General features: G+C 40.7%; 1 protein-coding gene across 12 annotated transcripts in view; it reads right to left on the bottom strand.

The window, feature by feature from the left end:
* ADD1 (adducin 1) overlaps nt 1–12,464 on the bottom strand; it is a 54,591-nt gene that overhangs the window by 3,686 nt on the left and 38,441 nt on the right. For 2 of the 12 annotated variants that reach the window (XM_072333982.1, XM_072333985.1), the window contains exons 11-16: nt 10,956–11,057; nt 10,002–10,091; nt 9,075–9,167; nt 4,394–4,550; nt 2,634–2,729; nt 1,868–1,901 (exon numbers count right to left, since the gene is read on the bottom strand). In XM_072333982.1, the coding sequence (XP_072190083.1) occupies nt 1,868–1,901; nt 2,634–2,729; nt 4,394–4,550; nt 9,075–9,167; nt 10,002–10,091; nt 10,956–11,057 (572 nt within the window). Of the gene's footprint in view, nt 1–1,866; nt 1,902–2,633; nt 2,730–4,393; nt 4,551–9,074; nt 9,168–10,001; nt 10,092–10,955; nt 11,058–12,464 lie in introns of those variants that run through there. The other 10 variants (XM_072333983.1, XM_072333987.1, XM_072333977.1 and 7 more) reach the window with 5 other exon arrangements.

The raw sequence follows: 12,464 nt of genomic DNA, 5'->3' as shown, positions 1-12,464 counted from the left end.
ACAGCAAACCAGAGCTCAGCTCCAAACGCTCAACACATGTTAGAAGTTTAAATGTTATAGCGCGAGAAGGGCAGAAACAGCAAAAGAGAGAAAGCAATTATGTTCACCACAAGCTGTCTTCTGAGGCTCTGGCCTAATGTGTACAGATGTGTCATATACATACATAGTCATACAACGGCCTGGGTTAAAAAGGACCACAATGATCATCCAGTTCCAACCCCCTGCTGTGTGCAGGGTCACCAACCAGCAGACCAGGCTGCCCAGAGCCACATCCAGCCTGGCCTTGAATGCCTGCAGGGATGGGGCATCCACAACCTCCTTGGGCAACCTGTTCAGTGCGTCACCACCCTCTGTGTGAAAACTTCCTCCTAAGGAACGTAAGCAGCACCCACAGCTCTGCACTGCTGATTCTTGGATTTGATTTCACTGAAAGCATCAGCCTGCTTTAAGGACAGGTGCCATATTTGACCATCAGTCAGATTTGCCATTTTAGAACCTCCTACCACGGGCACCTGGGAAGCTCCAGGCACTGACAGCGTTTGCCAGCTGGCCTAAGCAGTGCATACATGGAACAAGTTTTGTAACTCGTCCATCCAGGACTATCCTTCCTAGATTGCCAAATTACCAGCATCTCCACTAAACAGAGCAGCATGAAGCAAACACCTGCTCCCCATCTGTCTGGCTCACTCAGGGCACTGCTTGACCAAGATAAGGAAGATTTATCGATTAGACAAGAAATTGCTGCCAAACCCATCTGCAGTATAAGAATCAAACAATACCCCGCACATTTCAGAAGGTGTTCTTTGCTCCTGCCCCCTTCAGAGCAGTCAGGCCTACAGCCATTCTCTCCCTCTCTATTTTGGCATAAGAGAGCTTTGAAAAGTCAAATTAATACTTTTATTTACAACCAACATTTACAAAAACAAAGGTTTATGGTTTTTTAACACAAACGTATGAGGACAAACTGGGCTATAACTCAACATGAGACACTTTCCTGACTTCAGCCACACTTCAACAGAAAGGATATGAGAAGAAAAACTGAGGAGTGGTTGCAGACAGAGAACAGTGCCAGCCAGCAGAACTTCTGCCAGCCCAAGTTGTCACAGCCTGCAATTTCAATTGCTCCAGTCTCTGAAATAAGCACTGTTTGTCCTGCAAAGCTTACACGCCAGAATTGTGTTTAAAAGAATGCTTGGTGTTTCGAACCTCAATAGTAGCATCCCAGTTTTCTGCATTGGAACTTAATGTTTGTATCTATGACAAACACACTGTCATAGTGTACCGGGTACAACAGGACACACAAATGGAGTGGGCCAAACATCCTTATTACTTTCAAGTATAATCTGAGGTAGCCCTGCAGAGCTGGCTGAAACAGCTGTAGTGTTGCTGCCACCAAGTACTTGCTGTCCTTCCTTGGCTGGAGTTTCCTAACAGCCAACATGTGGGCAGTTCCGTTTCCACCTCCACACAGAAACCTGCTGGATTATCAGTGTCAGTCCATGATCTGGAGTAGATAAGGGACTTTCAGCACCTGGTCTAAGTCAGGCAGCAGCAACCTTGGGGCAGAACTCTCAGACCTGCTTCAGCTGCAGCTGGAAGACAACTTCAGACTATTCCTTATGAAACTGTAAGGAATCAGACACAGGTATGGAAACACACAATGTCTCTTCTGCAGTGTCTTTCAAACAGAGTGCACTTGGACACAGGGTCCGTAACTACCCAGAGCTTCATGACAGATAGAAATCAGTCTCAGCTGGAAAAGCTGCTTTTTTAAAACACAGCAACAACAACAACAGAAACTTTGGAAACAAAGAAGCAGGAGTGAAGCAAAGCACGTAAGCCGGTCAGAGTATGGAATGATACTTACTATGGTAACAGGTACTCTTTAGCATATCCATCTCCTGTTTGTAACGCAGCCACAAGAAGAAAAAAGCACAAGTAGAGAATCTATGCATTCATCACAGCCATTGTGTTAAATCAGAAGAATGGTTGCAACCATTCTTGTAGAAAACAGAATGAGATGAAGTAGTGGATGAAAGACTAACAGACAGGTGATATATTCGATGTACAAGGTAGAGGAAACAAGACAAAAATTAGATTACACCTGTTCAAGAATGTTATTGCATCCTTTTGCAAGGAAATTACAGACCCCCAGCCCTGTCTCATTTCAGCTTTAATTACTATGTAGGGTTAGCAAATAATGAAACTAATAGGCAGACTGAGTTGGGAAGTTATTTACTGAGGTGTAATCCAAGTACAATAACATTTAAGAAATGTGCACTCGCTGAAGGAGATTTACCAAAGCATTTGATTTGTGCCTGGTGCAGCACCAGCCATTATTTCATTTCATAAGAGCAATTCTTTCTTGCAGAAAATACACCATAAATGGGTTGGTAAACACAAGTCATGACGAGGCAGTTCTGAAGAGATTCTAGTTTTGTCTTTATATTAATGCACACTTCTTTATTATTGCAAACACAACTCCTGTTACAGGTCAGTGTTGTATGTTTTAGGCAGTACCCAAAGAACACAAGAAGAAATTGACCCTTATTAGATACTAGTTGACAGATGTTCATGCGTCAGTCACCAGCGATGCAGTTAGTGGCTCCCCCAGCCCCCAGAGCAGGACATACCTTCCTCTGCTTTCATGGGCGTGCTGGGGGGAATGCATGCTGAGCTGTGCTCAGGGGGACTTCTCTCTTTCTGGTGTCTGCCGTCTTCTGAAGGTTCTGCAGATGGGACAAACAGACAAAATAGTTCAAGCATGGGAGAACACCGACGTGTCCTTCAGCTTCACACAAATGAGATGTGAACACATCTTTAGCTGAATCAAATTCTGCCAGAGTATTAAATACCATCAAAACAAGCAAAGGAAATTTCCTATCAGCAAAACTGTTCAAGCCACAGTCGTGCTTCTGACTTCTTGTTTTGGTCTTCAAATAAAAGAACACGAATGGTGTAATTGTTCATGAGCTGGTACAGCACGCTGTACAAAGAAATCTTGTGAGAAAGATCACTAGGAGGACAGATTAACGCGGGGGGAAATGCTGTCAGCCCAATCCAAAACAGTGCTCTTCTGCTTGCTTTGAACGTTTCACTGAGACTTGGAGTAAATGAAATTGCATACCAAGAGGTAAGAATGGAGGACTGCACAGATGATCAGAGAAACATGCAGCAATTAAGTGATTCAAAACCCATTTCACAGTGGTTTGCATATCTGCTATTAGTGAGAGCAATAAGTATTTGCTGCCCTGGCCTCCAGGTTGAAACAGCTGAAAACATCAAGAGAGTTCATCATACATCAGAAACAGCACACAAACATTGCCTGGGCCACTCACCCAAACAATTACAAAGAGAGATCAGTCCCACAGATAGGATTCAACTGACAGAATCTCCACATGATGTACAGAATTTGCTCCTTAGATTGCAAGTGCAACTGTGCCATATTCATAATACTTGAGGTCTGAGCCAAAAGGTCAGGATTGGACCTTACTGCTTTGATCACTGCCATATGAAATTCCTTAAGGGAGGAATTCTGCCCATCTGGCTCTTCATGGTTAACATGTGTGATCCCAGGCCCCAGACAGTCCAATACTTGCGTAACTGAACATAAAGAGTCTCCAGTGGCTCCTACACTGTCTTATCGAGAAGCAGAAGCAGGGAGCACATGTTGTTAAAGAAATCACACTTCTGCTTCCTGTGTCAGTTTCAAGCCTTAACAGCAGAAGAGCGGAAGCACTGTAACTATCATCCTGCACAGCTTCACGCGGGTAAAGCAGGATACTCCCTTAGGTGCAGGACAACAGCTTTATATGCAGGAACAACCTCGCATGAGATCCTCTCTTCACTAGGGCATCTTTTGCTGGGGAAGTCCTCATGATGTGCCGTTTCCAAATAGCAGTTACATTTTGTTCCATTTTCCCAATCAACAGATTCTCAAACCCACAAACATCAGCAAGTTAGAAAACTGTAGCTTTGCTGCTAAAAGCTGCAGCATCAATCTGACCCCACAACCTCAACTACCTCCAGTGCGAAGGGGGGCAAAGCAGAACAGAACAAACTGCAATACTCCACAATTCCTAACTGGTTTTTATGAAGGTTCAGGCTTTCAGCTTCCTGATAGCAGCAGGTAACTGAGCACAGTGAACACCTCGCTTTGCCTACTAGGATCATTTTTCAAATCAATTCTATGCACTTTACCGAATATGCTGTAACTCTTCCATTGCACTTTCTATCTCAAATATTCTTTCAAAATCCTTAACTCATACTGGAAAAACTGTAACACAAACAGAGTAACGTATCCGTGGCCTTTGCAGATATAATCCATGCTCCAATGACGTGTAACTTGCTTTTATTACAGTCTATTGCAGAAAACACACAGAGACAAACCAACCTTCTGGCCCCTTCTGCTTCCTTTCTACTTCTTTGCGATATTCCTCCAGCTCTCGATCGGTGAGTTTGTTGAAGGGGTTGGGTCCTGTTGTGCTCACTATCACTTTGGGCTGATATTCCTTCTCAATTATTGCCTTTGAAGCAGTCACCAGTTCTCCCTGGCAAAAGAAAATTAAGACACATCTGTAACCCAACAGTAACTTGCAGAATGCTGACAAGTACAGCGGCTGTAAAGCAACCAAGATGATAAACTGAAAAATGCTACACTGGTTTCATTTAGATAATTAATTAAAAGAAAAAATCCCACGTTGGCTTTTTTATTCTTTTTCCTCCTTTCAAACATACAGCAGGTTAACATAAAGGACAAGGTGGGTGCTGGCTACTCCTAGAGGCACATCAGTGTGTCCACCAGGGACTACCCACCATTAAGCACTAAGTCAAAGAGCAGCCAGCCGAGCTGAAGTACACGGAAAATCACATGGGTAGCAACTTTCTTTTTCTCCCCACAAAAGAAGCAGGCCAGTAGGCCCAGGGGCATGGCCATGTGGGCACATAATACCTGTACAAGTTACAGGACTTGGCTCATAGTTTCTGTTGTTTTGTTGTTGTTTTTTTTTAGTTTTATTTTCTTTAATAAGAGAAAAGCCATTTCTAATAGCTATGGCATAACATCGAACAGATGTTATAGTAAAAAGCCATCCTGTGTGTGTGCTGTGTGCACAGGATTAACTATTAACTGTAAGCAGTATTAATTACGGTTAGCCATAAGATTTTGGGTTAGCAGATGTACATCTCTAACACTTGCCATACAAGCCACATAAAAATGTTATACAAATGAAAACAAAAAGTTAGCAATTCTAAGCACAAGTCCTAACGAACAAAGCAGCTGCATCAGAGATTCCTGAGTGGTAGGACTGTAAGTTTGTGTTCTCTAATCAAAGAGAAAAGACTAAAGCCATTGGCTGTTCATCATCTCAGACACAGAAGATGCTTGCCTGGATACCTACTGTATATCTGCCAGCTCACTTGTTGTAGCATTTGTCCTCCCAATGGACATACAGAGCTCTAGTTCAGCTTGACTTTTGGTTTGACACCACCAATTTGGAACTCCCCTCCTTGTGAAGCCTGAGCCATCTTTGTTATTGAAAAGAGGTAACAGAATTCCATTACCAAAATAGAACGGGGTATTGATTTGTTTCCATCACTTTCATATTCAAACATTGTATCAATGCTTGAAAGAGATCATTAGAAAGCAGAGTTCAAAAGCAACCAGGAGCTGAAAGAAGAGACGAGCGTTCTACATCCACGCTCAGTGGACCAATGCAATGAGATGTGCACTGCGGAACTGAAAATGAAGAGGCTCCGTACTCTTCTGGATGCTAACAGCACTTCTGACAAACTGCCAGCACCAGTTACTTTGACTCAAGTAATTTGATGGCAATGGTATTTGTTCTAGCTGAGTATGATTGAACCGAGAGAAGCGACACTGAAAAAGATCAAGCAATGACAGAAACTGGATTGAGTACCATGGTTTTGATCTCAAAAAGCAGGATTACATTAGAGACCAGAAAGGCAAAATTCACGTGCTAAAAACTGTTTCCAGATTAACACACCAAATTTTGCTCAGTATCAATAATCCAGGACCAGTTCAAAGGTCACTAGCGAAAATTATAAGGGTAAAGCAATCAATTTAAAGGGGAAAATAAATCCAAGTAGTAACTTAGTAAGCTTTGCAAAGCCATTCCTCTAAAACACATAAAAATCTAAGAAGGGATGCATTGCTTCACAGGGTAGGACACAGAGCAGCCTTCCAAGTCTAATGCAGAGAGACATCAGAAAGCAGAAACAGAAAAGACAGGACAGAAGGAAAGGGAACACAAAGGACTGAGGGATCGCGGGGGATGTACTGCAGGTCTTTAGAACATAAGGCTAATGTAGACAGACAGACAGAGTCTGACCACGCTGTTTGCAGACTCCTACAAACATTCACAGAAACTGAATGTGAAACTTGGTCTGGAGTTGCTTGGAGGGAATACATTTCCACATAGAAGACTGGCACAGTTTCATCAAACAGGGCAATGATGGAAAATGAATGCTCTGATGATTCACTGGTATTAAGCTGATTCTAGCATTAGACCCATGACAGAAGTTTAACTGCACGTGTGAATAGTTGAGTATCAGCATCATCTCCACCAGAGAAATTATGACCAGGAACAGAATGCATTTTTACTCCTCAGAACTCGGTAGGGGGCATACAGTCCCACAAAGATCCAAGAAAGCAACACTCAGTTATGACTAATGATACATAATGTACCTTCGTTCTGAACATGGGACTTCACGTATCCTACAAGGAAATTTCCCATTATCAAGTCATTCTGCACTTCTGCACCAAATCTACTGCATGACTGTCATTTACCAGGCAAGCACTTCATCGTCTTCTCAGGGACAGGCAGAGCAAAACCAGCACCTTTAGACATGCCAGTTTGTCTCTTACCCAGACACAGATCACAGTATCTGTCCAGTGTTAACGGTCACACTTAATACAATCTGACATTAATGCAGTGCCTTTCTCCAAACAAAAGAAAAAGGAGAATCATAGAGGATTGTTTGTGTAAAGGTCACCATTACAACACAGTGCCACCTCTGAGGCAGAACTGGGAGGCTTCTCGCAAAGAGCAAAGCCACAGACTTTTCATTTTAAGGAACAGACGTGAAGCAGACAATTCTCTTGTACACAGATTGCTCCTGTTGAAAGTTTATGCGCATTCTTATCAGATTGTAGAATGGTTATTGGTGAGAAGAACCAGCATTCCCTCTTGGTTCAGTTCAGTTAACCAGCTCTGTAACAGAAATAACATTCACAATGCACGAGGAGTTTGCGCTGGGACACAGGCAGGGCTTCTCAGAATGCTGAAAAAGCGAATGGTGAGGCAAAATGGAGCATTTACAGCCACAAAGCACAAAAGACTCAGAGCACTGCATGCATACTGTTCACAAACAGGACTTTTTTCCAATCAAAAGAGTATGCAAAAGAATTTAATTCAAATCTCAACATTAATTGAAAACACAAACCATGTTAAGCCTTACTGCAGTTGGATGGAACTTTTTACTTTAATTACAACTAAGTGTCTATGGACTTGTCAAGAGATGACTTTTAATTATAGAAGTACCTACAAGTCCTCAGATCCCCGGTGTGCAGGACTCCTTAAAGCTTCCTTCCTTGCAAGGTTTATGTGCTGACATAAGTTTGCATTGCTTTTTTTTCCACAGTATTGGATTAATTTTCAGCATAATCTTTCTAAGAATGGTATCTTCTAGAATCTTTCCATCAACAGGAAATTCTTTAAGCACTCAAGTCACAATACATATGGAGATAAGAAACATAAGGAAATTGGCCACTCCTACTGTAACTGACATTTGGATCTCATTTTAGACACTCTGACAGCACCACAAAGAGGAAACATCACTTGGGTGTTCAAACACTAACAGTCAAATTGAAACTATCTGAGCAGTTTCACAGAGTGATGATGACATTATTCAACAGCAATGCTTGAAAGAGACTACAAGTGTCTCCAGTGAAAGAAACCGCCTGCGTTGTGATACCAATGAATTTTGCTTATAAACATCATATTTCACTTTAAAGGTATTATTATCAAGCAGAGAAGCTGCCAGACTAAAGGGCAGGCACTGCCTTGAAGTATTTGATTTACTTCTCTTCTTAAACCCAGGAATAGTATTTTACTAAAAACAAACTGTAATCTGAAAAATACCTTAATCAAATCCTCACTGTGGTATGCTGACCCATAACACAGACTGAGTGCACTAGGAAATGCTATGAAGTCATGCCATTTGTAACAGCGTGATTCAAATTATTCTGGTTTTTTGATGGGCAAACTTGTTATATTCTTATGAATATGAACTGCTGGGCACAGCCTAGAGCAGGATTTAAGCTAAGATACTGCAGTAGATGAGAGACTGACACTCATCTACACCCTGTGCTCCCGGATCACTCCTAAGAAACCCCTCCAAAACCCAGGAGAGAAAGACAAGTAAGGGCTGAGTATTTCCAACGTGCAAACTGTACCTGTTTATACTCAGCTTTAAAAGACAACCAGACACACAACTCCTGAATTTATTCTGTATTTAAAGTATATTACTTTAAGCACAAGTGTGGATACATTTTGAAAGCCAATGTATTTTGGATGTGTGGGACATCAGTCAATAACCTTTGAGTGGAAGAAGTGTTAAGGAAATGGCATCTAACAACGCAGGATCCAAACTTGACAGTGTGATGTGACACATACCAGGCACATGGATATCTCCAGAATTACACTGATGTAATAAAACTCAGATTAAGCTACTTCCAAATGGACTTCAAATTAGAAAAAAATAATACTAATAGCATGCAGAAAACCCCAACTACATACAGAACCTAATCAGAACTTGAATAGCAAAAATATTTCCTAATTAGTTTCTATAGACAAAGAAAGACAAAAATCTTTACAAGACACTTTAACAGGGTAAAGTAACTGCTTGTATAATTGCAAATACATAATTTGGAGATCCATTTTATTTTTTTCTATAGCTAAATCATCAGCTAAACAGAGGGAAGAGGTCAGGGTAAGGAAGAGGTAAAATGAAGGGTGAACAACAGTATTTAGAGCAGTATGACAGGGCAGTACCTTTCTAACAGACAGAGATTTAGCGGGACTAAAGGCCTGCTCTGTGAGATCGAGCCCTTCAATAGATTCCGTACAGTCTGAGAGGGGAGCATCCTGCAACAGTAAATTGAGTAAACAGAGCAAACCGAGCCCGGGCTTTAAAACATCAACCAAGAGCATTATGTGCTTGCTAAAACATGCAAAGAAACAGTAACTGGTAGATAAAACTGCAGTGACAATGAATTGACATGCACACACATACGAGGCCCAACATAAGTAAAGCTATGGTCACAATAAGACTTGCCAAACTTCTTAAAGTGAATCAGAAAATGCGTATCAGGGCAGTTGAAGCACTCAGATATACAGATTTTAAAGTCTCTCAGGTGTGTTTAACGGAGTAACTGCATAGCTCTAATTTTATTTTGAGCTATGATTCACAGTTGATGTCTATAATACATTCAGATACAGTGCTCGGAAGTTTTACTGATATATAAAAGTTTTCCCCAATCTGCTCTTCAAATAAATTATGAGGTAACATACATTTAACACACAACGCTACTGCCCACTGTAAGCCTGCTGTGCTCAAACAGATACATAACCTTGGAGAGCAAACAAACAGAAAGTTATCACAAAGACCAACTAGTTTTGAATCTAACCTATATAAATAAGCCTTCTGAATTTCATGCATTATGTTCAGCAAAAAATAAAATAAACTAAAATAAAAACAAAAAGAGGAGCATCCTCCACAGACATGCTTGGGCTACATGACTGAAGCCTCTGAAATTTCTGAACCTGAGCACTCTAGCAAAGACAACAGTGTTACCTCTAAGACTTACCTTATAAAAAGTTACTCTCTGCCAATTAAAGAATAATTTTATAGGGACACATTAGGTGAAAGCAGAGGACACGGCTGATTAGCGAACGGTTTTAGGCATTTTATACTCTCACCTGTACAAGACTCCTGTCCACAACTACACCAGAAAGAACCTGTGACTGAGGGCCTGCAGTTTTAATGTCTTGTAAATTTTGCTCTCGGATCTGTAAAGGAAAGCAGCAGAACACAACCATGTGAACAACAGGAGAAAAGCTTTTATGTTGTGAAAGGGGTTGGGCGAACGTGCCAACAGGCTGCAACTTGTGTAGAAAGCTACAGCCCTACCCATCATGAAAGCTGTGCTTATTAACACCAGTTGGCACATCCAGGTTTGTTTGTGGCAGCACATTTCTCAGAGTTTGGCCCACAGGTACCACAGCACGTGATCTCTCCTTATAAGTGAACTCTGAGCACAAACCTGTACTCCTCCCATGAGCCCCGTGCAGACTTTACCATGACATAACACTATGTCCCGTGTTCCATATGGCCATCATTTAAAGTAGGCAAAACATCCAAGAACAAGCTAAATACTAACAAGATGTTGATGTATATTTTATAGTTTAAAGAAATAAAGTGATAATACAGTTGAATTCAACACTTTCCTGTTGGAAGATGGGTGACAAGAAGATCTGAAATCTGAACGCCGGATAAAATACAATACAGGGAAAAATCTGTAAACTCTGTCTCAACTGGTGAAATCTAAATAGATCACTCATATAAGAATATGAGTTGAGGGATTAAAACTACTACCATGAACTCTGTGGTGGTCACCTTAGGGGTAGATGGTCTGACTAACAAAAGACAAGACAACACAAGTCTTCAAGCCGTGGACAGTAATGCCATCTTTTTCTGAGAGGAGTTCAGAACAGCTAGGAATTGTTTGTGTATCAAGTTAGAAAGGAAGAAGGCAATATCAAAGTTGTCTTATTGAAGTAAAAACATTCCATTACAGTGAAGTCAGTCCATCAGAGGCATGTAACTTAATAATGATAATAAGATAAATACAAGAAGTTATTGCTATTACAAACCTTGTTCCTCATTTCTTGGACCTCCTTTGGATTAGTGTTCAATGGAACAAACAGGTTAGGGACAGTAGAGGTGGCAGTTCTATATCCATCCTCTTTAGTCCACTGTAACGTCAAGAACAGTTGAGCAGTCAGAATTACTGTAATGGCTATGGACACTCACAGCAGCAAATTCACATAAGAACTGATCATGCATTATACATAACAGAGAACTGAACCAATGATTGCATTCTTCTATTCGTTTCTGAGAATATTTAAGTTGCATCCTTCTTCAGCAATATAAACTGCACCTTCAGATACATTTATAAGTATCAGAATCATTTGATTAAGTCAAGCTAGTAACAACAACAATAAAGACCAAAGCGCCGGTTCAACTTGCAAATAGCTTCCACTCAGAGCTATGCAGTTACTACAGCTATGTGCAATTCAGAGATTATGAAGACCAAGAGGTCTTTAAGCTCTTTTTCTGTGCACTCGACCATGCTGACAGCTGCAGGGTTTCATGTTTCTTTGAACGGTCTACTTCTCACTTTGCGAAGCGATTTGTATGAATACAGGAGTAGAACTCCAACAGAATTAGTTATTTGTAAGGACGCATCAGAAATTTCAAAGTGAGTTCATATGCATTTAAGAAGGACGCTGTATCTCACGCAAAGTACAGCAAGACTGAAAACACGAGTTCTAAAACCCTGTCGCTGCCATGTTCATTTTCTGCACTTGATGTTTTTACACAATAGCACAGGAGAGACAGACATCATTGATTCAATCCTCTGATACTCAACAGACATCAAAGCGAACTTAAAGCATAAGATGACAGAAGTATGAAAAGCAATGTGATGCCACTAACCAGGTTTAGTGAATGATTCTGTACTGTGAAGCAAGAGTGGGCATCACCAAAGTTTTGCATTACAATCAGCTATTTCAGCGAAATGTTCTGTTTCCAGAATTAGTTTCTGCACAGACAATCTGTAGCTGTATCAGCACAGCAACCTAAAGGAACAGTTTGGTGATGTCGAACATTTTATAACTTACAGCTTCAAAGGTTACAAAAATATCCCAAACACAAACTGTAAGCGCTTTATGGGTTCTTCATAGAAGGTTGCTTTATTTGATCAGTGCATTTAGTATGAGGCTGCCCTCAATTTGCTGCATAATTAACTTTACAACTTGATGTTTATTGTATGTGCTGTCCTAATTTTCAATCACTATTGCATAGAAAATGCACTCAACAGTAAAGCAAACCAGCTTATAGAGCAAACGCTATGCATTTTGTCCTTAATAACTTCAAGAAATAATAAGATAGCCAGAAACTGTCAAACTTCAAAAAGCAACAGAATTTTAAAATGTTTTGCAACTGTAAAGTAAAAAATGGAATGAACATGGAGCTGTGAAATACTCACTGATGATTATCTTCTCAGATAAAAACTACTCCAGCTTTTTATTAAAGATAGTTTTTAGTCAAAACAAATATAGAGACAACCTCAATATAACAAGCTATTTTTTCTTATGTTA

The sequence above is a fragment of the Excalfactoria chinensis genome, chromosome 4 (genome assembly GCF_039878825.1).
Source record: "Excalfactoria chinensis isolate bCotChi1 chromosome 4, bCotChi1.hap2, whole genome shotgun sequence".
Taxonomy (NCBI): domain Eukaryota; kingdom Metazoa; phylum Chordata; class Aves; order Galliformes; family Phasianidae; genus Excalfactoria; species Excalfactoria chinensis.
The sequence above is the reverse complement of the archived record's forward strand: the minus strand, read 5'-3'. Positions and strand labels throughout refer to the sequence as shown.